Here is a 27,686-nt window from a genome sequence, read left to right on the forward strand (position 1 = left end):
TGATATTCAACAGTGAGTCTGAGTTCATTTTTTCTCTTGCATAGAACAGTTTATCACTAATACTATTCTTTCTATAATTCAGGGAGTTATACTAAAACATTATCTCCTTTGGGAATAGATTTAAGATAAAAGAATGCAATTTAATAGATTTTCTTTATCAAATATTAAAAAGAAACTACAGATTTTAGCTTCAAAAGAAAAAATGTCAAAAAGTAATGTTATAGGGAATTTTAAAAAGAAATAAAAACACTAGGCTTTCACTTGATTTAGCACAGAAAATTTCACATTAAAAAATATTTTGGGGGCACTTGTGTGGCTCAGTTGGTTAAGTATCTGACTCTTGATTTTGGCTGATATCATGATCTCACAGTTTGTGAGTTCAAGCCCCACATCAGGCTCTTTTCTAACAATAGGAGACTGCTTGGGATTATCTTTCCCTCTCTCTCTTCTCCCATGCTCACACACTTTCTTAAAAAAAAACTAAAATATTTCATTTTTTTTCAATTTGCAGCTTAGTATTATATTTAAGCACTCTACAGAAATGGATAGAAGCATGCCACTGAGTTATTTATGTGTTTTGTTCCAGATTCAATAAAATATTTTCCAGTTTTCACTTTTAATTATTTTTGTACTTAGGTCTTATCAATAGCCAGATCTGTTGCTAATCCATTAACTGAATACTGAGTGATGAATATCGTATCTCAGCATTGACACATGCAAAAGTGTTTAATTGGGGTTTATACATAGAATCGCTGGAATTTTTTGTCCTCTAATGCCTTTTTGTGATGGTTTCCAGAACACTGAACAAGGGAGCATATAAACACAATGAACATTCTGACACTAGGCTCAAGAGTGTGACCTTCACAAGCATTACTTTTTTTCAACAGTCTCAACTAGTTTGTTTGTTTGTTTGGGTTTGGTTTTTTGAGGGGGGGGCTTGGCTGTTTGTTTTACTTCTAATCTTGATCAGAAATCACTATTTCTTTGGAAGGCTTTTGGTACAAGTTGCATATGGAAAACATCTGCCTAAACCTTCCCTCCTCTTTCCCCTTCTTCACTTATTACCCCTAATTGCTCTTCCCAGTTCCATGCTTTGGTAATACATTTTTGATCCAGAATTGTTGATCAAGGTTTCAAGTAGGAGAATAAAGTTATGTTCTAACAAAACAAACTGATGCTCTTTTTTCCATTGACTGTATTCTTTACCACATTGTAGTAGAAGATAGTCTTATTCCCAAGAATAAAACATGGAAGATCCTTTTCACTCCTCACTGCTGATGTAGCTAATGGCAATTTCGTCTGCTTTGTCAGAAACAACAGTCTGGTCATTAGCCCTTTTGCTTATCTGTCCTGTCAAATATTTGGTTCAGGTCACATGGCACCAACTAACTACATGACATCTACATCACTTAACATAAATCCCTTCTCCCCAAAGGATCTCACCCATCAAATTAAAACAAACTCTGTCAACATTTGACAACACCATATCCCTTGATTGATTATTGCTTTTCTGGAAACCTCTATGGATTCTAAGATCTTTACTTTGGGCTATAAATAAACTCAAATCATCAAGAAAACATAACACCTTTTTGTAAATATAACATTCCTTTAGAACTTTCTCTAATGAATCTGAAATTCACTCTGACACAACCTTAAATTTTCTATGATTGATGACTTAAATCTTAATATATTAATTCTTCCATCAAATGATTTGACTTCTTGTGGACTCACATTTAGGTTCATTTAAAACACTATAATTTACATGTAACTTCTACAAATACTTTTATTAGTTTGCCCTGGGGTGGGTATATGAAAATGCCATTCTGAATATAGAATATCATCATGAATTTTAGAACTTTTAATTTAGGAAAAGTATATTCCATTTCACCTTGTCTGCCAGCTGCTCTTAATCAGTAAGGAATGCTGGGAACACTGAGTTGACAGGTGCTCCTCAGGAATAAAGATCACAGAAATGTCTATGAAAGAAGGGAGTGCAGAAAAGGCATGTACACCAGGTATTTTCAGTCCAGACATACAGCACAGGAATTCATGTTCACTTTCAGCACCAGTTAATGGTCTTTTTCAAATCCTAGCAGATGGTGTTGATAAAATCCACCCTGCCTGTGAACAAACACAAAAACCCTTGCACCATACCCTCTAGGTTGATGTGGCATTCGTTTTTCTTAATTAAACTATCATTGTTGGGAAGCATCGAAAGAATTTTTTGAAAGCAAGGGTTTTGTCAAGGAGAGACACTATGTAAACTGCAGGGAAAGCAATAAACAGATCATTGCAGGGTTATCAGCCCCCTGCAAAGTTATAAATTAAAGAATCAGTATGCTATCAAGTGGCAAAGAGCAGAGGGAAAAAGCTATGGACTGAATAGTCTATCTTTTCTTTTGAACTGAATGACAATCACATAAAACCCAATCCTCAATGCCTCTATTCTTTAAGTTAAAAAAATTGCTTGATGGGAGATAAATTGCTTCTTAGAAAATTAGATCATGTGCCATATGAAGTCTGACTTCACAGTCTCTGCCTTTAGCCAGTGAATATTAGTAACACACCAGAACTATTTCTAAGGCTAAAAAGGAAATTATTGCCTCATTGAAAATGTTCTTGCTCTATATAGTTTTTATTTTTAGCTAGTCCTTTGTTAAATCTGCTGTCCCTACCTGAACTTTCTTCCACTCAACTGGGTAGGATTAAGTTCATCCTTATCAAGGTGCCTAACACATGCTACAGATTCTGATATTAAAGCAATTATCACACATTATTGTAATTATCTGATTACATAATGATCAGACCCACTAGAACTGGATGCTCAAAGGCAACACCTGTTTCTTAATTATCTTTTGATTTTTAATACATGAACTAATACTTCACACAGGTAAGGCCCTAATAAATATATGAGTAAATGAGTAAATATATGTATTGGTATTATTGCTAAAGAGAAGAAAAGATAACCTTGTCAGATTGAAGTTGAACAGGCAGAATTTCTAAAAATAGGGTGGGGTGCCATATTTTTGATAGATGAAAACCATAGAGGTTAAAATGGAAGTCAAAGGAAATAATAAGCCTAAAGACACTTGGGGATGAGAAGTAGAGTACATACTCCGGGAAAACAAAACCGCAGTAAAAAGATAGAGGTACTGATTTCAGGGTTAGACTTGGATATAAGGGTAATTGATATTGTCCATCCATATTTTGTTGGCTATGATTTTTTTTTCTTTAGGGAGGAGATGGTAAGAAATACTAAGGAAAAGAGGGTAGACAGAGCTAGCATAAATAGTAACTAGGTATGTATCTGGTGTCATCATATTAAACTCCAATAGTACTGTGATGTTGGCATTTCTATCTCTTCATCCTATTATAGCTAATAAATAGTTTCCAAAAGTAATAACATTTTCATTTAAGTGCTATAGTCAATAAGGGGCAAAACTAGTATTTAAACTTGTATCTTTTTGGTTCCAAGGCTTGTATATGAACTGAGATAAAGGAGTCCCAAAATAGGAAGTAATGTTCAGGTAGTATTGGAAGTACTCTACTGAAATCTCTTAAAGTGTTTCTTGGTTTTAACTACCTTAATACGTCCTTTTGATTTAGGAAGTTTTATGCCTTAAAATAATGACTACAGTCTTTGATTCACATATAAAGCTCCATATCCCCCAACTTATCATAAAAGTAATTTTGAAGAGAGATGCAGATTATTTTGGTGAAGTATCAAAAGGGTAACAAGCTTAAGCTTTGGAATCAAACAGAATGGATTCAAATCTAGAATTTCCACCACACCCCAAATTGGGAGAAATTTGCCCATGGATTCTAATATTTCTTCACATCTTGTAAGCAGAAATTCCAACTGACTTTCTGCTTTTTATAGTAGACTCTTTTCAAAGATGTTTTCACAAGAAATAGTCTCAGAAGACAGGGTCTTCCACCAGAGTAAAGGGCAGTTTGCATATAAGCCTGGGGGATAGAGATAGGGTTGCCCTCCAGAGCAAAGAGAAGACATGCTCATTTTAAGAATTCAATTTTCCTAAGCTCATGGTTCTTCTCCTATAATACCTCTAACCATGTGGGCAGATACCTTACACTCTTCATATCAGTCTATGAGATTTAGGGCTTAGAGAACCAACGAACCAGCACAAATGTTAATACTGTGGCTGCTGACATTCCTGTGTATAATAAAATATCCTTTGTTTCTGACCCAAGAGTCTGGTGTCTTCTATCAACACCCAAGAAACTGTAGCAGAGAAATTTGTTAACTTGCAAGTCCAGTAAAACTTGACTCTGTACTTCTGGACACTGACTAACTGAAGAACCTTGAACAGTTATTTCAAAATGTGTGCACATTGGTTCTGTACTGTTATGAAATTTAAAAGTTACTATGCTTATAAATTTCTTAATACCGTATAGTGATCAAATGATGTTCTAAGTGTTCAGTGACATGGTAGCTAATAGTAGTCAGAGAAATAGCAGCAGCCAAGGCAGCAGTATTAGTAAAAACAAGCAGAAGCAGCAGCAGCAGCAGCAGCTATAGCAGCAAAGGCAGCTAACACTGAAAGAATTTCAAAGTGTGGCACACACTTTACTAAGTGGCAGCTATAGGTTTTCTTACCTAATCTTCACAACAAATGGAATAGATGTTTTCTCAATCTCTCTCTCTCTCTTCCCCCCCTCCCTCTCTCCCTTCCACCTTCCCTCTCTCCTTGGTTAAATGAGATAAATAAATCACAAAGAGTTGATATAAATCCTATCAAGTACATGAAGTAACTCAGATGGTCATTGTCAAAACTGGAATAAGAAGCTAGCTGTGTCTGATTTTCAGGAGTCCGTCAGGCATGCCCTTGCAGCCACGTGTTGGAGAGGAAGCTGCAAAGTAACTCAGACCAGAAGTTGGACATTCCTACCTCCCATTCCTACAGAAAGCAAATGCCAAAAGATAAAGGAGCTAGGAGTCATTTATCTTTTGTTTGTTAGAAAAAGCCGGCCCACAGAAGACAACATTCGCCTCACACATTTCTGTGTGTAAGATTTGTCCATGAATTCAGCTTCCACCAAACAGAACATGTTCTATATTCCAGGCTCTGTATTCCAAAACTTTGTCCACATTAGATTATTATTATGATTCCCCATAAATAATCTTAATCTGTATCCATTAAAAAAAACTATATAAACTATACAGCTATCTTATTTCACAAATCCCAAGCTAAGTCTTCCACCAGATTTTTTAAAAGATGATTCAGTCTATATTTCAAAATGTAAACAAAACTATGACTTTTATAGACTAATTAAATTTCTAAATATCATAAACTTCATGTTTTTCTAATATAAGTATGAAGACACATAATACACAATGTATACATAAATATGTATGTAAATGTAGAGATACACTATTTCATTTCACAAGTAAAGTCTTATTTTGGCAAGTTTTTTTTCCTAAAGTTGTCATGTAGTATACAAATACATAGATTTCTTTTTCTTTTAACTTCCAATTTTATAAAAGGAATAAGCACCAAGAGCCTAACATATTTTGCTAATATACTGATTACAACTCTTACTTTTGAAGCATTTTCATTATATCAAACGAATATTCAATCAGCATAAGAATAAATATGATGTTTTCTTTACCTCTGCATATGGGAACAGGAAAATCCCATGAGGCTGTATTAACTGAATTGGCTATACAGGTGAGTTGAGGGTGGCCATCAAGAATATATCCAGTCACACAGCTGTAGCGGATCTTGTCCCCAACGTCGAACCGGGTACCATATAATATACCTTTCGGTGGCACTCCTGGATTTCCACAAGAGCTACTCTGCAATTCTAAAAAAGAGAGAGAAAAGGAGAGTTTACATATTTTAAAGTTTTAGATTTAAAAAATTATAGGTAGATACAAATGTCTGTTTTCCTTTTAAAGAGTCACAATAAAGGAAATGTCTTCCACTTTAACACGTAACACAGAGCTATGGAAAGGGAAAATTTAAAGATTTTATAGTATTTAATCTTTCTAGCAATTTTAAAAATCAATTTACTCATATATTACAGATAATTAAAGATAAGATTAATACCATTTACATGACTTTGTCAAAGTGACATTCTACTAACACAGTAATCAGCAAATCAAGCCTCATTAATATGCTCCCAATTACTTTGATGCTTCAGCTTAACCCTAAAACAGAAGCATTTCTCTGGAAACACATATATAAATGGCTGGAAACCTTTTTTTCCATGAAAATCAAAAAAATACAGTAAAGAAATAGACATTTTTCAAGTTGGGGAGATTGAACCTGAATTTCCAATTTTTAAAGGTAAACTTACAATAATAATAATAAATGCATACAATTGTGAAATTTTAAATAGATTGATATGTAAAATATCTGGAAAATGCCCGTTATGTTAGGATATTTTGTCCAGTGCCTTATTTTATTAATGGATGTTTAAAAGTATACCAGTATCCAAATGTAAGAAATTTTTTAAAGTAATATATATTCCAGGAAAAATTCAATTTCACTGTAAATGAAAAAAATGGAAAGAAAATATATAAAAATAGCAAACTTATAGAACTTTATTTTTCCTGATGTTATTTTCTAAATTTTCTACTACTGCTATCTTTCATACACTAAATAATTATCAATACAAATACAAACTAATGAATTAGGAGCTGAAAAGTATTCACGTCTGAGTAGGCTATAGTCTAGTTAATGGTATTATACAAAATGTTAATTTCCTTCTCTGACAATTATGCTATGGTTACAGAAGTAATTGATGTTAAGAGAAGCTGGATTAGAGTACAGGGGAATTCTGCACTGTTTTCACCATCTAAATGAAAGTCTGAAATTTTTGCAAAATAAAAAGCTAAAAAAGACACTCCAACACAAAAATGAAGTATGTTTCCATTTGCCTTGATATTTATACCATTTGCATAGTAAATTCCATGCAATGTTATTTTCTATTAAACCAAATCTCTATAAGCCAACATAATATTAAAAATATCAATGGCAGTCAGTAAAAACATTAATATGTAGATGCAATTTTACAAAAGTTATGGTCATTTATAAATAAGTGTACACAGAGATGAAATTTTCTATTTTTACCAATATTAGGCTTATAGTACTTTTGAAACTGTTTTGTAAATGAACTGTTTTCTGTATATACTTTTCAATGATAGTGAAAAATATCAGTGATAAATTTCAAATGCAATCAGTTTAATCAATGAAAAATGTATTGAGGTTTTATAGAACTTGCATTACATATATTAGAAAACATTTCCTTTAATTTTGGACAATTATCTTAGAGTCTAAAACCTAAAAAAGTTAAAAAAATTAACCAATATTAATTAAATAGCAATGGTTTCTATAAATAACAATAAGCTTCTTCTTAATTTATTACATTATAAACTAATATCTATAAAATATAAGTGTCAGTAACCAAGAGTAATGATCTCTAATACTTCTCCAAGGAATATGCTAAAAGTACTTTTTAGTAAAATTTAAAACACATTGTCTGTGAATTTTGAATAATTCTTTAAAAATACTTTTTAAGTGAACAGTATATTTTGCAATAGCTATTATTTTTCAAAAATTCATTTGATTAACACAGGAGACATCTGCTGCAAGAGACTGTGGGGTTAATAAGTTTTGATGAAATGAGTGGCGTTCAGTCCCTCGCATACAGTCATAACAAAGGAAATTCTTTTAATGAAACTACACTTGTGGCCTTAGAATCAATCTACTCCTTTTCCTCTCACCTCCTAAAAAATAATTAAGGTCAGGACTTCAATTATCATAAAGTTATATATCCAGGAGAAAAAGCAGTTTCCAAATTATTTCACAAGAAGCAGTTAGGTGGAAGAATGAAGTTCTAAGTATTTCTTGTACTCTGATTTAACTTTGATTTAAGTGAACAAATAAACATGAAGCAGAAAAAAATACCTAAAGCAAAAATGGAAAACAGGAAGTCAGTGGATGAATAACAATACTGGAATTGGAATTGGGCTGGAATCTTAATACATTACCTAATCTATTGCCTGCCTTGTGGCTGAATTATTTCTAAACGAACAGAGAGATAAGAAGTTAGGCTATTTCAAAATAAAACTCAAAAAAGATAATTCTAAAACATATATGGTCCACCTTAAGGAAATTCCTACTGTTGATTGTCCTTGTCTTTTGACCTTCATAAAACAAGAATTACCCATCATCCTCTGTAGATAAAACTAATGAAGACAGTTATTAAGGTGTTTCACATTCAGGTTTAATAGACCCCAATTCTATAGCTACTGCTCATGGATGCCTTTTTTTTTTTTTAATTTTTCAGGTTTACTTATTTATTTATTTTGAGAGAGAAAGAGAGAGAGCATGAACAGGGGCAGAGAGAGAGGGAGAGAGAGAATCCTAAGCAGGTTGCATGCTATCAGTGGAGAGACTGACACAGGGCTGGATCCCATGATCTGTGAGATTATGACCTGAGCTGAAATCAAGAGTCGCACTTAACTGATTAAGCCACCTTGGCACCCCATGGAATTTAATTTTTGTCCTCTCCCAACCCTTTAATTTGGGACTTCTCTCTAAACTATGCGCATTTTAAGACACACAGCCAAGGAGGAATTATTAACTGAAAGAATTACAGAGCTCACCATCAAAAAGTGCTATATTCTGATTGAATATTCACTTTTTAGTCTTGATTTTTTTGAAAAATAAAATAATGCTTCATATTTAAACTTGTTAGTATAAGATCTTTGAACTAGCTAAGTTACACTAATTTTTAGACATTGTTTCTGCCAGCTATCATGACTTTGAATTGCAGAGGGGAAAAAAACCATACTCTACCATTCTACAATTTTCAGTAATGCAGATTATAAACTAATAATTAATATGCATGGTATTTGCAATAAGTGGTGATATTGTTTATTATAAAATCTTTAAGATGAATAGAGATTTAAGCAATAAAGAATTTTCATGTTATTTCATCAAATGTATCTGTAAGAAAACGACACCATTCTTGTTACTTCACTGTTTCTGAAGGAAAGAATTACATCTATAAAAAGTAGAATTGCCAAATAGATTCGGTTATCTTCTTTTATCAACAGATGACACTAATATTTGTATTGAAAAGTTTAGGTGATCAAAATAAAACAATTATAGAACCTGACATATTCTTATCATCTATTCCATAATGCAAATATTAAAATGGGATTGGAGTACTCTGGGGAGAGTACTATAAAGTTATTGTCATGATACTATTGTTTGAGCACTGATCAATTCTTTTTAATGAAAAAATAAATATGTAAAACTCCTCATGTACTGAAGCCTTATTTGAATTTATTCTTGGGATCTGTGTCATGAGACTGTGTTTATGAATAAACTGAAAATATTCAAGAGTGTGTAGTTTAGTGAATTGAGATTACTGGAAAACATATCTGAAGACTCTAGACTCAATAAATGTTTCTGAAGGGGTGCATGGATAGTTTAGTCAGTTAAACATTGAACTCTTGATTTAGGTTCAGGTCACTATCTCTAGGTTGTAAGATCAAGCCCTGAGTCAGGCTCTGTGCTGGTCATGGAGTCTACTTAAGATTCTCTCTCTCCCTCTGCATCTCTCCCCCACTTGTGCACTCTCTCTGGTAAAGAGAGGAGAGGAGGGCAGGGGAGGGGAGGGGCAGAGCGAAAGAAGAGAGGATGTCCTCATTTAAAAAAAAAAAGTTTCTGAACATTTCAGAGACCCTTTTTGTAAGTTTACTGTCCTGTCCAAATGATTGAGTCAATTTAAAATTCATCCATTTTTTTGCTAGAAATATATGCATTTTATTTATCCTCTCTTCTCAGAGATAATGAAATTATAAACAAATAATGTGAAGGCATTTTGGCAACATAAACTGCTAATGTATAATTATTGATACAGCAAAAAATTACTTGAGAAAGATACAAGATAAATAAAACTCCAATTGTGTCATTGAGTTTGGGGTTCATTGACACTCTTCCATATTAGTTAAAAGGAAACATAAACTATGAAGTACTTAGTAATTGGCACAACTATTTCCTTCATCAGAAGCTCTTGAGGGTTAGTATTAACATTGGTGCTCTGTGATGTATATTGTTAAAGCAACACCTCCTTCCTTACTTTCTAAGAGTTTACAATTTGAAAAAGTGAATAGCCTTAATTGTTTAGATGAGCTGTGAGCCATCCTCATTTTTAGTCACTTAGGCATATACATTCCCACTTAGAGCTCACAAATTATCCAACACTATATATGATTTTCCCCACTCTACAGAAAGGGAAACTGAGACTCAGATTAATTATCCCAAGGTCATTCAACTAATGAATAGACTTGTAGTTCAAGCCTAGATGTCCCTAACGTTAAAGAAAAATAAAGACATAGATTACTTCACAATTGTATGTTATTGTCCATGAAAAACACATAGTCATTTCACAAGTGTTTATTAAGCAGTTATTATGGGCAATTCTTTGGGGATATAGTTTTGTAAATGACAGACATGGCCCTGCCCTAATAGAATTTATCAACTTGGTGTTGACCAAGTCAGCAAGCAAGTAATTACATACCATTAATTACAACACAACAAGTGGGATAAAGGAAACACACAGGCTCTAATGAAAATATGCAAATGTGAAAACTTAGTCTTGCTTAAGAGATGGTCTGAAAGGAATTTCCCAATAAAGTCAAGTTTAAACAGATCTGCATCAGGACACAGAGTTATATATGCATTAAGTATGTTCAAAATTTGGAAATGTAAGATGCAAAGTACTGTAATAGTTATTAGATTTGGCAAGGTTTAATGGGTGTGCTAGGGTAGAAACAGAATTGAAAAGAATATTCCAAAAGAGTTGGCCAAAGATAGAATATATATCCTCTTCATTGGTTCATGACTAGAAAGGGGAACTATTTATGTTGTCAAATGTTTTTAGAAGGAGATACTATAAGCTCTACAGAGGAAATGATTTGGGGTAAATTACTGAAATATACTCTAAACATACACATGAGAAGAAATTTTTACAAGTGTGTATGACACATACCTTGTGAGCTTACTAATTAAATATTAATTTAATCTTTAAAATGATTCATTGGTAAATAGGGTCATGAAAATTAATTATTAAAAAACTGACTAGCCAGGAGCTCCTGGGTGGCTCAGTTAGTTGGGTGTCCAACTCTTGATGTCAGCTCAGGTCATGATCTCACGGTTTACGAAATTGAGCCTTGTGGTAGGCTCCTTGTGTAGCCTTCTTTGGATTCTTTCTCCCTCTCTCTCTCCCTCTCCCCCATTCTCGCTCACTCACTCTCTTGCATGCACATACTCTCTCTCTCTCTCTGAAAATAAATAATTCAAACACTTAAAAAAACAAGATGGACAGCCAGAATACTGTATGTACACTATTTGCACATGATAATATCAACTTTATAGGGCTGTTAATATAATTACATAAGACAATATATGTAAGTCATTCACATGCCTAGCAAACAATACATGGCAGGTATTATTATTAGCTCAACAAATTGCAGGTTTATTTTTATTTTAATCAATTTTGCATTTGAGATTTCTAATTAGGTGTGATTAAGTTATGATCTACTAGAGGTAGGGCATGTCTTCATTAAATGTTAATTAATTTCCTTAGATGATTGCTGATGTCTTAAAAATTACCCAGAAAACAGTGATTTAATCAAAGGTAAAATTCAATCACTCCTCTCTAGGTCATAAATGAAATTCAAGGTGTAATTTCAATTCCCAATAGAAAATTCATACAACCAAATTTACAAAGCTTCCCTTTGGGTGTCACTGATTCATTAATTATTTAATGTGTTAGTAGGTATTATGCATGAAGTACCATGCCAGGCACAGTGAATATAAAAAGATCACTGATATAGCCTCACAAAGTTCAAATAAATTTTTGAAAAATGTTTAAAATACTTTTTAGGAGCACCTGGGTGGCTCAGTCGGTTATGCATCTGACTTCTGCTCAGGTCATGATCTCACGGTTCACGGGTTCAAGTCCTGCGTCAGGCTCTGTGCTGGCAGCTCGGAGCCCAGAGCCTGCTTCAGATTCTATGCCTCCCTCTCTCTCTGCCCCTCCCCTGCTGGCACTCTGTCTCTGTTTCTCTCAAAAATAAACACATGTTAAAATATTTTAAAATATTTTTAAAAATTTAAATTCTGAAAAACAGTGTAGGTAAAGGACTGAGGGTATCTGGGTGGCTCAGTTGGTTAACTTTCTGACTCTTGGTTTTGTCTCAGGTCATGATCTCACAGTTAGTGGGTTTGAACTCCATATCAGGTGGCCTCAGGGCTGTGGAGTCTGCCTTGGACTCTACATCCCTCTCTCTCTTTCTGCTCCTCCCTTGCTCTCTACCTCAAAAATAACTAAACTTATAATTAAAAAAAAAAAACCAGACTGTAAGAGAAGATAGTTTTTATCACATTTTCCTTGGAGAAATTCATCAAAACTCTACAAAGCAACTTAGAAAAAGATAAGTGATTTTTACTTACAAACACTTTACAGTAAGATTAGCTTTAAAAATATTCCCAATTTGTTAGGAGCACATGGATAATTGTGAAAGGAAGATATCTAGCAAAATATCCAGAAGAAAACCTGACCTTGAAAACTGAAATGAAAATTGAAGGAAAGGACAGCAGATACCGTGACTACAGACTTGCATAATTATTCAGTCAAATAGATGAAGCATGATCCTGCTGAGATCAATTAACAATGCTTTAAAACACTGTAAAATTATATCTACTAAGGGAAGTAAAATCACGTTGTTTGTACCTCTTACAGAAAATTAATCTTAGGGTTTTATTTCCCAGATGATTAAAAATAATTTAGGAGAACATAACATCAAGTTGAACCACCTAGTACCTCTCATCCTGAGACTTCAAAGCACTTAAACAACTAATACATTTTCTAACATTTTTAGTGGTACAAAATGTTCTTTTATTAAAGATACTAAGCCATTTCATTCATGAAGGATATAAATGGTCTCATTTGAGAATTCGCTTGGAGACTGGCTGAACAAATATTTTGTGAATGTTTTGCATCCGCTATTACACCCATTTTGTCCCTGTGGACCTTTACTTCAGTATATATGACTGAATGTTTTTTTTTAATTTGCTTCCTCACTAGACTGTGAGCATCTTGAAAATAAGGGCTCTAATTCATCTTTACGTATTAAGAATGTAGTGCATTTTGCAGTATGTTGTTGACAAGCGAAAAAAGAATTGCTCAGTTAATTGACTAATTTCCTCTAATAGAAAAAATATATAAAAAATTATGATCATGACATAGAGTTCATTACAGTAAATGTTTAGACACAAAATAGAGTGGAACCAGTAGACAACAAGGCACATCATGAACTAAACTTGTATCACAGTACTGGGCCACACTGGCAGCATGTGATTTGTAGGCATCAAATTATATAGCTATGCCATTTAAATCTGTATTTGTTTTTCTCAGTAAAAATGTATTAACTTTTATAAGCCACTTCCTAAGCATGAGCATAATTCCTAAGTTGCTGGCCATCCCTTGGTCCTCACTGGGATGCTGGAAACGAAGCAAACATTAGACCACATTTGCCATTTTAAAAGTTGTCTTGAAGCTTCATAAAGGTTCAGATTTTTCAATCAAAAGGACATTATTGCTTATCATTATTAATTTAACTTATAAAAAAGATTCAAAGTATTAGTTGCTGGAGAAGAAATGAGAGTAAACAAGAGCTGTCTTAGTTCAACTACCTAAGAAGGAAACAGATTACTAGAGTTTTTTGGCTGGGATGAGGGGAGAAGGAACATAGATTACAATGTGTTTTAAATGGCAGAAGAAAAATCTATTGTCATTATTTTCGTTAATTAAAGTAAATCCTTGGGTGGGCCAATTATGAATTCCAAGGAAAGGAAGTGTGAAGCAGAGAGACAGTGTAAAATGAAACACATACAAATTTATGTTGTCTAGGTAACATCCTTTGGTTTTGATATTAGTACATTGGGCCCCTGGGTAACATAAATAAAAGTATTTAGAGTCAGAATAACAGCCAGATGCAATAAAGAAAATCCCTTGCACAATATCCAAGACTAGTAGTTGCTGGATATATATTTTTGATCTCTGAATAGGAGGCAATTAATGTTCTTTCAGTTTCAAATATCTGAGCTCTTTTTTATTTTTGGCAAAATAAATTTTACCACCTAAGCTAGACTTATGATAAGTATTTTTATTTTGTAAACCAATTACCAGTATATTAAAATAGATGCATGGAAAAGTCATGAAATATTAAAAATGATTATTCAAACCAAAGTACAGCCTATATAGTTACCAGAATATTTAACAAAGACAAATAAATAAAATTATAGAATGAAAGCATATTAGCAGCCATGTTACTTTAAAGTTTCTAAAAACGGAATAATGCTGCATCTGGTATGAGTAGTTTTGATAACTTAATTCAGAATACTAGAAAAATATGAATAGACTCTCCTCTCCTCTGACAGAATTGGGACAAATATCTGTATTAAGACTTTTGGGTAATTTAATTCTGTAGAAGGATATGTTAAGCTGATTATGGATAATTTGCTAGATTATATATTCATCCAATATGAGTGAGAGATGCACCTATGTTTCAGCAATTAATCAATCACCAAATAATTACTGAAGCCTGAAGTATATACATGTCAACAGGATACAAAAAATAGTACACCGTTTCTGTTCTTTTGGAACTTATAACTCAATTGGATACATAAAACACGTATAGTATGACCTTCTGGCAATTAAATAATAAAATGGACTCCATAGCTGAATTTTTAAAAGTTACCTATTATATATTAATAGAAAAGGAAGAATAATGTATGAAATAAGAGGAGGATTTTAGTTGGAGAGGAGTCAAGAGAAGAATCAAGTAAATTATATGAATAAAGGCAAGAAAGAAAAATGTACACGATGTGGTCAAGAGTAATATATAAAACAAATGGCTTAACTAGAATACCACATATATAAACACAGAATGAAACTCTAGAAATGAATATTAGCAGGGTGCCTGGATGGCTCAGTCAGTTAAGTGTCCAACTCTCAGTTTCTGGTCAGGTCATGATCTAACAGTTTATGAGATTGAGCCACGTGTCAGGCTCTACACCAACAGTGTGGAGCCTGGTTAGAATACTATCTCTCCCTCTATCTGCCCTTCCCCTGTTCATGCTTTCTCTCTCAAAACAAATAAACATTTAAAAAAAGAAGTGAATATTAGGGTGACACACTGGAGAGGCTTTAAATTAGCTGTTTTAGGGTCAATGTTACGTTAATGCAGTCAAAAAGGATTTATAATGAAATAAAATAGACAGCAGCTATTCTTCTCTGTGACTCTCTGACTAGTCTAGGCTAGGAGGGACCAGACTATGCCCTCAGGTCTTCAAGGACCCAAGATTTCTTCCATCTTGCTGCTCTGTCATCCCCTTGGGCCTTGCATTTGTAAACTTGGTGGCACTGGATTTCCAGAAATGTTGCATTCCAAGTTACCTTGAATTCAAACAGAGGATCCTGGGAGAAGGAAATTTTCCCTCCCTTTCCTTTATTCTTGACAAAACCCATTCTCATTACTACATTCTATTCAAATTCCAAGGCTTCTGGGAAATTCACCACCTTTCCCCCTCCCTGTAAAGGTCAATTCTAGTTCCTCCTGGATCAGTACCTGTTAGAGCAGAAAAAGAATGGTCAGAATAAATTTCCCTATGTGGATGAGGGAAGAAAAGGAAATATTCCACAGTCAATGGTCGTGAAAATAAATAGAACACATTAGGCATTATGAAGCTCCTCTGACCTTGGAGACCCTGGTTTTGTTCTAGAGAATGTACCCCGTTGTCCTGTGTCTTCTGTGGCCCACTGGCATTTCCTGTTGAATAGTTCTTACCTGTCCACATTTTCTGTGGCAAAATTTGAGGTGGGAATGGGAGAATATACTATCCTTGGGAGTGCAGGGCTTATATCCTGAAGATGCCCTTAAGAATTTAACAATCAGAGGATCTTGGACGCCTCCGTTGGTTAAGCACCAGACGTCAGCTCAGGTCACGATACTCTGGTTTGTGGGTTCAAGCCCCATGATTCTCTCTCTCCCTCTCTCTGCCCCTCCCCATCTTACACTCTTTGTCTCTCAAAAACAATAAACCAAAAAAAAAAAAGGATTTAATAATCAAAGGGATTTGAAGAGTTCTAGGATTTTTTTTTTTTTTGGCTTAAACTCCCTCCAAAGATTTACTAGGAACTGGTTTGTTTCCAGTTATTTTCACATGCCAATGAACACTCTTCATGCACCCCAAAACTCTTTTCTACCTCTCTCATTGTTTCTTTAATCGGGACTACCTTGGGTAATCTGAAGTAATCTTGGGGAGGAAGACAACATTATTTGTCTCATCTTTGCCCTAGAGCTGGCCTCCATCCTTTGACTGAGGAACTTAATAAGAGACTCTGACAAGCCTTCCTATCGCCTGCTGTACAGAAGCAATTGGCTTTTCCAACCCAAAAGTCATGGGAATTTTGGACTTGATTTCCTCCCACCCCTCTTTAAAAACCGGCCTGTGTATGCCTGAGTTCTTGTCTGTGTTGCAAACTTTGTCAAAGACAGCCAGGAAAAGGTGCAGGCTTTAACAACATTCCCTTCATTCTTTTGAACTAGATCATCACTGTACTGCCTTCCAAGTTGTCAGAGCAAGTACAGTAAAACCTTTCATTATGAGGGACTTGCTCTGTGAGTGTTCTGCAAGATGAACAAACATTCCTAATAAAGTTTAACTTGATAAATGAGCCATGTCTTGCAATACGGGTAGTACATGGTGTTGAACATCATATGGTCACAACTGAGCCAATGGTTCTTGAAATTCACTCTGATATATGAGTGATTGGAATTACAAGCATGTTTACAGAATGAATTATGCTCGCAAACCAAGGTTTTATTGTACTTCATTACACTTGCTGTGACATAGAAAAGTCACCAGCTGCACAGTTCATAATGTTTCCTCACTGCTATTCCTGACCACAAAACATTAATGCATGTTGTAGGTATTTATTTTAACACCCACTTCCAATACAAATATTTCACCAATGCCAGACACAAAAATACATTTTTTAAAGCATAAAGGGAATTAACATAGTTTCTAGGAAGAAGTCATAGGCTGGACCTCTTGATTAATATAGAACTAGTGCAATAAGCAGACTACTACCTTGAAGCCACAACTGGACTTAAGTTTATATCAATTAAGTCACTGCCACCTCACCACCAACTTCTAAACAGTGGAAGGAGACTGGAGAAAAATCTTTTGAAATTGCAATTGAAAAATCAGGGAGTCATAGCAAGAAGCAACAAATACACCACTATGTTTTATCCTTAGAAAGCTGCAAGATGCCAGAGTGATCCAAAATTCCAACATGGATAATGAAATCCACAGTGAGAATCTGTGGGAAAACTGCCTGTGCCTAAGCTCCATGCTTCAGTCTCACACAAAGTACATATCCTTGGTGGAACTTAATTCACATTCACCATGAGGAAGTTTCAGAAATGGGGAGGGGGTGCATTGTTTTTTTCCCTGCCATTTTCAATTATAGAGTAAAATAGAGATTGACATAATTTATCTGATCATTCTGCCTCATTTTTAGGCATCTCCCCTTCACCCTATTTGAGAGTTTATAAGTTAATTCTTTCAACATACCCTCATATAATCCTTCCAATTCTGCTTACAGAAGCAAGTCCAATTTCCCATTTGATGGTCAAAATACTCTACAATCATGCCCGTTTATACTCCTCCAAAATCTCTCTAATTATTTTAAATCCCTTTGGGAATTCAACTCCTTTTGAGAAAATAAGGTTTGAATCCCATAAGGAAACAAATTCGGAGACAGTCATCTTTGCGGAGGCAGGATTGGTGCGGAATTGGAGACCAAGGTCTTGAGAGTTTCTTGGATGACAAGGAATACAATGAATTTTGACTATTTTATTCTTCCAGAGTAATGTTCAATCTTTCCTCCCTACATGAAAAGCTCTGAAGGTGTGGAGGAAAATTGGGAACAAATAAAAGGGCTTGTTCCACTTAACTTGCATTCTTGCAATTAACTTCATCATCAAAAAAGGTAATATAGTGAAAAATGCTCTAGGAATGAAATCAAATAAACCTGGCTATGAATTCTATCTGCACCACTTACTAATGTGTGACCAGATAGGCTTTTAACTTCAGTTTCTTCTCTGGTACCAACAGCATTACTGAAATTTATTTGAGCTACTTAAGCAAATTAATAGGAATGCACTATAATTTTAACTATGTTCTGAGTTTCTTGAGATCACCACATTTTAAAATTCATTTAATGGTCACTTGTTTCATAATGAAAGGATTTGCACATGAACTCTTTCTTAGGAAATGTGTATTTATGAGCCTTGAGTTCATTGAATATGTCTGATTTCATTCTATTCAAACCACATCACATTTAACAACGGCAAATGTTTCCCAACAATGCATTTACATTGTTATTCAGTTCATTTATCTTCACTGAGATCTTAACATTTAGAATGTATTTTACCTTTTTAAGCACTGACATCTACTAATCATGCTAACTAGTTTTGTTACTGGTTATAGCTCATGGTATAGCACAATAGAAATTGCTTCACAAGGGCTATGAAAAACTAATTGAAACCAATTATGACAATTATCTCTCTGTTCAACTGCTTGCACTAGATTCTTCTCTCATTCCATACTGTCAGACTGCAGACAATTTTCCCTGATGTGACCTATCCAATTGCATTTTAGGCTTTATTCAGTGAGCATGCATACTTCTGATTAAAATTAATAGGAGCTATGCATGGTTTGAGTGAGGACTGGAGTTATTAGGATTGTAAAATGAATATAAGTGAGAATTAAGTATCATTGGACCTTCTTATTTTAATTAAGTACCCAAACACTCTTAATCAAGCATATAATTAAATTTAAGGGGAAGTGCATTGTGTGTTAATTGCCATTGATTATTAATAATATGCTTATTTATGCATGCAAACTCTATAATAGCATATATCTCCAAATTGTTTCTGAATGACAATAACTGAATTCTGTATAATGAAACTATTAATGAAATGGAGTCTTACAAGAAATGTCAGATGAGAAAATAGTGCAGATCTCAGAACTCTTTCCTAACTTTTCCTTTTGAAAAATTAGAACACATCACATGAACTCACATAGAAAAAACATACATTAAATGGAATTGCTGCTCTTTCCCCCAGTTATGTTTTGTTTTGGGGGACAGTATATGTTTTGGGAATATTTAGTTAAAGCACTCGTGAGCACTAACCAATAGTTTATCTTTATTTTAACCTTTAGAATTATTTTTTAATTTTGCATTATATACATTTAGAAATGGTGTTTCATTGCATGCTTTCAATTTATTCTTTTCATGTATTCATTTATTCATTTATTATCTAATGGTCCTTTGCCTATTAAGCAGTTACGGCACACTGCACATTTGTTTAGGCACTGGACGATACAACAGTAGGCACTACATACCCCCTCCTTCTTAGAGCTTCCCTCACTGCCCACAAGTGAGCTAAATTTGTAACGAGGTGGTAGAGAGGGAACAAATAATAGAGAGTACATAAATATTATGAAATATTATTAAGTAATAAATGTTAAGGAAAAATATAGAGTAAGGAAGGGGGATGAGAAGTTAGGCAGGGGAGGTAGAAGTTTTACATATGTTAATTAGGGAAGATCTTGAGATGGTGATGTTTGAGTTAAGATCTCACTGAATGAGGAGCCAGCCATAAGGAAATTTGAGGAGAACACACTTCAGGAAAAGAAACTGCAAATTCAAAGCCCTTGAGGCACAGACGTTCTGGGGGTGTTCATGGAATAATAAGAGTCCATTTTTGTTGGAGTGGACTGACTTAGGTGGAAATTGGGAGGAAAGGAGATGGAAGATTTAAAACATGGCCAGACAGTATATGACTTTGAAAACCACTGTAAGCATATTTTCAACTCATTCATTTGAAATCTCTTTTAAAATAAGTTTATATAGCTATTTCCTGATGTGTTTAAGGCATATAAAATTTCTCTTCACAATGGAAAAGAGATACTTACCCTCTTTTAACACCCCAAATTTACCCTCTCTTAACATATCCTTCTCATAAAATTTTGGTTGAAATATTTTTTTTTGTTTTCCCCAGAGCTAACAATTTTCCTTCTTTAATTTTTATTTCATGTTGAATACAACTTCAACTTAAAACTCTTTGCCAATTCTCTGAACCTTTTCACTAACATTCAGACACCTCAAGCATTCAACTTCAACTCAATGAAGAAAAATTTTCAGAACATTCTAATCTCCATCTGGGCAAGTTAATTTCTAGTACATGTTTCTAGTACGAGGAATTATTCTGGTAATTCCACTAAACTTCTTAGTTGGATCATGTCTTTCCTATATTCCATAATGTTGTCTTTGTTATAATGAAGTAACAGCAGCATACAAACTATGTGCTTAAGAGACAAATAATACATTTATAGGTATCAGTATCTTCATACTATGCTCAAACTCCATGATAGTTTTGATGAGTACAGAATTCTAGTATGGAAATCATTTACATTAGGGTTTGCAAGACAAAGCAAGACAATCTTGATGTTTTGAAGACCAAAGCTATTCTGAATTTTGTCACTTTGATTTTGAGCTTATATTTCCCAATTTCTCTTGCTAAAATTATATATATTAACATAGTTTAGAGTTTTCTATTATTTGACAAGGAAGAAATTATTTTCATCAATTGTTCTGGATGCTTGTTGGGCCCTTTTAAATATTGAAACTCAATCCATGTCATTTCTACTAGAAAAAACAATGGATGATTTTCATCCTTCATTTTATCAGTGATCTCTTTTAAGAGAGATTTGAAAGTGCTTATTTGAAAGCACTATTGGATTGCTCCGCTAATTATTATTGCTACTGATATTACTTTGTATCTTCTTTCCCAATTTTTTGTTTTATTCCCTTGCTTCTCTGAAGTTTTCAACAAATTTGCTTTTAAATCCCTCTTGATTTTTCATGATTATTTAATTTAAAAAATTTCTAAGAGGATTTTTTTGTTCTTTTTCTATGGTATCATGTTCATGTTTTATATCTTTTAAAGAACATTTGTGACTTTGAGTAGATATTGAAAGAAAATGCAAAATGCTTATTGATTCATGATGTGGTTTCATCTTAGCTTGGGCAAAGCATGCAGTATTTAATACATAGTAGCAGAATATTTACTATTGAAGCTTGAAAAGATGTGAGTTCTTTGTGTACAATCTTTCATTTATGCATGTGAGAGGGTTTTCTTTTTCTAATATTTTTACATTGTAATACTTGTTTTGCTTGTTGGGGGTGTTTGCTTATTTAATACATTCCGTCAAGGACAGAAAAAAAAAAAAGAACATTTGTGTTAGTTTTTATGTTTGTTCATTTTTAAAGTTGTTTTTTGTTCAAAACTTCTTCAAAAGTTAGATTTTTGAAGGCACTGGGTGGCTCATTTAGTTAAGTATCCAATTTCAGCTGAGGTCATGATCTCATGGTTCATGAGTTTGAGCCCCACATCAAGCTTGGCACAGACAGTATGCAGTCTGCTTGGGATTCTGTCTGTCTCTCTCTCTCTCTCTCTCTCTCTCTCTCTCTCTTCCCATCTCTCTCTCAAAAATAAATAAATATACTTATAAAAAAGTCAGATTTATTTTGTTTGTTCGCTAATATTTACTACTATTTAAGTAAAAAGCTGAATAGATGCTGAGAATATGTGTCATACTTGATACATGTAGACTACACTATAGAGTAATTTTCTTGATAGTTTTGTTGATAGATCAACTAAGTCAGTATCTTTAAGTATTTCCTTTGCACTGATTATATTCTGCATAAAAGAATCTTAAGTCCTCTTCTTGGAGACTACAAAGGTAGTGCCAGTTTTCTGTGAGTGATAAATAGTGTGTGTGTGAAAGAGGGGTGTCAAAATTTTGTATAGAAACATTCGCTTAATTCACCTATGGGCCTTTCTTTTCCACTGTAACTGTGACTCATTAACCAGAGACTGTTTTACCTTTTCTAAAGAAAATACTTCCAATATTTAGTTAGAGTACAGAAATAGAAGCTGCTTCTTACGTGGATTTTCAACTAATCTTCTTATTTTAAGCATTACTTTGACTGCCTCTTTAAGGGATACCTGATGCCATCAATGAATGAGACCTTCTGGACATTCTGCACTATAAATTGGATTGCTTTTGACTTTCCCCACTAGAGAATTAGGATTCAACCTTCTGGTGACTTCTGAGTCTGTTACCACTGGTTTGTCTGATAACTAGCTTCCAACATACTATTTGGTTTTAATTCTCCCTCATTATTTATATTCTTGTGAGTTTCTGGCATTTAAAAACATTTTAGATATGTGTGAGGAGAAAGTAATAGTTAATGTGTTTATCTTTAATCATGTGAAACTGCATACCCAGACCTCATATATTAGAAAGTAATAAACTAGAAAGTGGACATCACTTGCTAAGCATATGGTACATCAAGTTATAGTAGATAAAAGCCCTGTATAATCCTAAATCTAAGAGGTTTCTAGTAATATATTTTAAAACATGTAATTGGATTTATAAATAAATGTAAACATATTTATAAATAAATATGTAGTGTTTTAGAGTCATTAAGTTAGCAAACATGTTGGATCTACCTGCATTTATTCTCAATTTTATTTAAATTAGCTGGAATGTACACACCTTATACATTTGTCAACACTTATAGGATGTACAATGTCAAAAATGAACTGTAAGGTAAACTAAGCACTTTGGGTAATAACATTCTGTCAATGTATGTTCTTTAAATATTTTTTAACATTTAAGTAATTTTGGGATTGAAAGCACACACATGAGAGAGAGAGAGCAAGCAAGCTTGTGTGGAGGAGAGGCAGAAAGAGAGGGAGACAGAATTCTAAGCAGGCTCTGGCTCTGAGCTGTCAGCACAGAGTCCAATGGTGGGCTCAAACTCGTGAACTGGGAGATCATGATCTGAGCCGAAGTTGGATGCTTAACTGACTGAGCCACCCAGGCACCCAATGTACATTCAGTTGTAACAGATGCACCACTCCAGTACAGTGGTTCTTAGGCAGATGCTTCAGATATTTTATGAACAATATTGTCTTTTTAGATGAATTTGGAGTTCTATTAGGATAAAAGTAATCATTAGTTCTTAAAGACTTCAAGAAAATATATATTTAAATGTCATTGTTTCCAATTAGCAATATCATATCTACTAAAACTGTTTGCTGTAATAAAATTCTATCAAACTAGCAGCCAACTAGAAAAGAAATATTCCAGTATCATGGTGAATAATGTTTAGTATATGTTAAGGAAAAGGCTTGTTCCTGTTCTTCCTAAATCTGTTGGAGGATGGGCAGGTACAAATGGTAGGCTAAATCCAGGTCCTGGGCTCACTGCAGTCTCCTTTCCATGTTTAGCATAAGAGAGCTAATGTTTTGACCTACTATGACTTCTTTGACTACTTTCCAACTGGTTCAGAATGTAGAAAGAAGAGATGAGAGAATAGACACTTCCTTACTCCAACACCTATATTCTTATCTCTTCTGCAAATTACTCATATTTTCTCCATCCATTCAGTACTCAGTTACTGGATTTCTGTGTGCTCAGCATGGTGCCACAGCCTCCCAAAATTGTTACCTGTTCTGTAGACACATAATGTCTGGTGGAAGAAACTCTACTGAATATTTGACTATCATATTAGGTGAAAATAGGGTCACATGAAAAGGGTCACATGGAACACAGAAACAATTTTACCTGGAAAACACAGAGAAAAATATATTCAGACTGTTTTTTCAATTATGCGTACGAGCTCATTTGGTTAAGATGAGATAAAAGGCATGAATGAATAGGACTTGTCTGGGAAATAAAAGCAAATTGGAGCCACCAGAGTTAGGAACATATGGTTACGTAGACAAGTGGATGCAAATTATAAAGCTATATGGGGACCAGATCGTAAACACGATTGATACTTTATAGTCCAGTTCACGATCCTTGGGGCTTTCACAAAAGTTAAATGGCATGACCAAGGTTATATTTTTAAAATACAGCTATGTCAACAGAACAACAGCTGAAATGAAACAGAGCAAATGGACACTGTAGACAATGGAATCAGCTAGGAGTTTTCCCCAATCAGAGAAAAGAAAGCCTCATACCAACGGTAAACTAACTTATTAGTCAAAGTTATTTCCATACACAGGAATGTCTCATGACATGACTTATTTTCCACTGGAGAAAGTCTCAGATCTTCCTGTAATTAATGACATCCCCCAATTTAAGCTCATTCTTCTTATATAACCATATCCAACTCTGCTTAAAAGTGCTCCTAAAATGTGCACTAAAATGACTTAAAGATCTGAAATTTAGCACAGGTGCTATCACTGTGTTTGTGTGACCTCAGGTAAGTATTTTAACTCCTTGGTGGTAGAATTTCTTTACCTGTTAAGTTCTATGAGGGCACAGACTATGTCTATCTTATCCATTATTACACTTAGCCCAGAACCCGTGGTATAGAACATAAGTGTCAGTAAACATTTAGTTGATTAAATGAAGTGACAATAAGGTTTGCCTTATGTACCAGATAGGGGTCCTCTGCAGAATCAAAGGATGGAAGGGATAAACATTTTTAAACAGTTTAGCCATGTTAAATATATTAGCTTGATTATTGTTTGGTATACACACATGTATATACACACACAGCCACGCACACAGTATACTACAAAAATAATGCAAATTGACTATGGAAAACTTTAAATTAAAATAATTCACAAAAAACACCCCAAAACACCTAACAGTCATTATTATACTATGCCAAGATGATCATTAAGATGAGCTTCTTCTATGGAAATATAAACCTTACAAAAAGACCATAATATTCACAGACTATTTTATACTTTATTTTTCTAGAAATAGATTGTAAAAAGTAAGCATATAATTAAATGTTATAAATATAGCTTTAGAATTTTATATTATAACCATATTCAATAATTTAATTATCTGATATATTGGGTAACACTTTTTCTTGTTCTTTGTACAGTGAATTAAACAGAGATATCATTTTTACAGAATAGTCAATTAGTAAAGAAAACACCACAGGGGGATTCAGCATGGGTACCACATATCTATATTTGATAAACATATAGACTCTTAACAAATACAGCTATTCTTATAAAAGATAGTGTGAGTAAATTAGTGCCGAAATAATCAATATGTGAATACCTGTTTTTACAATATCTATTAAAAGATCAGCATGTCCTGCAATCCATTAATGTCTAGCAGTTTTCATATGGACCCAGAGTTGAGATCAACAGGGATTCCCATTTAGCTCTGCCATGTATCAGCTGGGTGACCCTGAACAAATCACTCAATCTCCATGAGCCCCAAATTTCTTATATGTAAACTAGATATAGTAATCATCATCACACATGGTTGTTATGAGGGTTGTTTGGGACTATTTTAACAAAATGCTTAGCACAGTGCCCAACACTTGGAATCACTAGGGATTGTTACTTATTATTATCACAATTCCTTTGCATATATGCCACCAAAGTGTTAAATTCCAACACACATTTTTTGCCATTCAAGCTTTGAATTTTACCCTTTAGAAAACACTCCAAATTTTATTCCAGAATTAGTCTTGGATTCCTAGTGGAAGCAAAGATTATGTATAGATTCTGCAGTGCTTCTCTGCAAAAAGGGAAATCAGAATATTTATCTTGGGAAATATGTTGAACTTTCCACCACATAATCCACATACATAATTGATAAAGTCTCTGGCCAATATTTTTAAGTATCCTTCTTTTTCTTCTAATTTACATATTAATTCAGGTCAGGCTTCTGTTTGTTTTGTTGTTTGTTTTTTTCCATGAAAAAAATCTTAACTCATTACTAGGCAGCTTTTCTGGCTAAACTAATTAATTGTTTGAATTACTTTGCAATTTTAATTATTTCCATTTAATTATTACTCCCTCCAGAAGGTGAGGAAATGTATGCATACCATAGTAGCCTTACTGAGTCTCTCTGCTGACCATTTCAGAAACTGCATATTCCCTGAGATTGCACTTAACCTAGTTAATGTCTTACTGTCATTTGGAATAATATGTAGAATTATCAAAATACCCACAATCACTAAACACAGCCAATATTAAAGATACTGCAATCTGAAATTACTTCGTTTTAAAGAGGCAAATACACCACTAACCATAAATCATTTCTCTTCCTCAATTTCAAATAGATGTTGATTATGGATTATGACTCATCATGTTAATCAGAAGTAAATTCACTTTCCCAATGGTACTAGTAATATAGGAAACGATACTCCTAGTACACTGTGGGTAGAATAACCGTTTAAACCATAGTTGGGTATTAACAACCTAATACTCCTTAGTAACCCCTTAATTAACAATTGCTTTATCATTTTTTTACTGTGAAATATTTGAGGTGAGATTCCCCAAAATAAAATATGCACAAACTTATCCTATTGGTACAGAGGCTATTTTTAGCCATGTGTTTTTCATGGAGGGCAAGTAAATACAGGCTCAGAGATATTAAACAGCGTGACCTAAGTTACACCGTTAACAAATGGTAGATGTAAGTTTTGATGTGAGGTGAATTATTTTTTTCCACTACACAATGCTGCTTATCATTACAGAAATTATAATAATTTCCATGACATTACAAAGCTCTGAGTAAACAAAACACATGATAAAATGACTTATTAGAGGTTAGGGAAAAGATATCTGGAGCTGGAAATGTTGCTTCTTGTTGTGGAAACAGCTTTCTTGGGCCAAGGTCCCTGCTCATTAGAAAGTGAGTAATGAGAACGGTGTTTGATTACATGCTGACAACTCCCACTATTATCTCCAACCGAAATCTCTTCTCTGTGCTTCTTATTTCTGCATCTGACTGCCTATTTACATATCCATTTAGATGCCCATGGGCATCTGATTTTTAACATTTCCAACTAGACTTTTTCATGCCTTTTCCCTAGTCTCTGACATCTTTAGTAACCAATACCGCAATGTTCCTAGTTTTTTAAAAAGAAACTTAGAAGTCATCTTTTTTATCTATGACTTCTGATTCCTTTGCTTCAATTCATCTACAAACTCTATCATAACCACTCCTAAAATATATCTGTACCTGCTCCCTTCTTTCCAATTCTAAGGCTGCCGTCTTATTTCAAACCACCAAAATGTCTTTCCTGGATGCGGTGTATCTTCCTACTTGGTGTGCCTGCTTCCATTTTTGCCTCCCAGCAGACCATTTTTCTACAGGCAAGAGGGATCATACTCAAGATAAATCAGAGGTTGGCACTGCCAGTTTAAACTTCTTAATAGTTCTTATTTCATGTATAGCGCTATGCATGCCTTAAAATGTCCATGTGCCCCGATATACTTTACTACTTTACTTTACTACAGCCTTTTAGTTTCTTTGAAACCCAGAAAATCTATTCTTATGCTCAATCCTTCCTTCCAATCACACCTTAACTGTCACTGCCTCAAAGGCCTTTTTAAAATCTCTAGTCTTTAATAGCATTAATACAAAAAATAATTACTAAGCGTGACATTTACTTGTTTATTACTTGTGGAGAATGTAAATCTCTTCAGGGTAGAGGCTATTAAGTAT

The 27,686-nt window shown here is 34.0% G+C and overlaps 1 protein-coding gene across 3 annotated transcripts in view; it reads right to left on the reverse strand.

Annotated features, from left to right (window-relative positions):
- CSMD3 (CUB and Sushi multiple domains 3) overlaps positions 1 to 27,686 on the reverse strand; it is a 1,185,533-nt gene that overhangs the window by 913,866 nt on the left and 243,981 nt on the right. For all 3 annotated transcript variants that reach the window (XM_029923716.1, XM_029923715.1, XM_029923714.1), the window contains exon 4: positions 5,632 to 5,826. In XM_029923716.1, the coding sequence (XP_029779576.1) occupies positions 5,632 to 5,826 (195 nt within the window). The remainder of the gene's footprint in view (positions 1 to 5,631; positions 5,827 to 27,686) is intronic.

This window comes from Suricata suricatta, chromosome 15 (assembly GCF_006229205.1).
Source record: "Suricata suricatta isolate VVHF042 chromosome 15, meerkat_22Aug2017_6uvM2_HiC, whole genome shotgun sequence".
Taxonomy (NCBI): Eukaryota; Metazoa; Chordata; class Mammalia; order Carnivora; family Herpestidae; genus Suricata; species Suricata suricatta.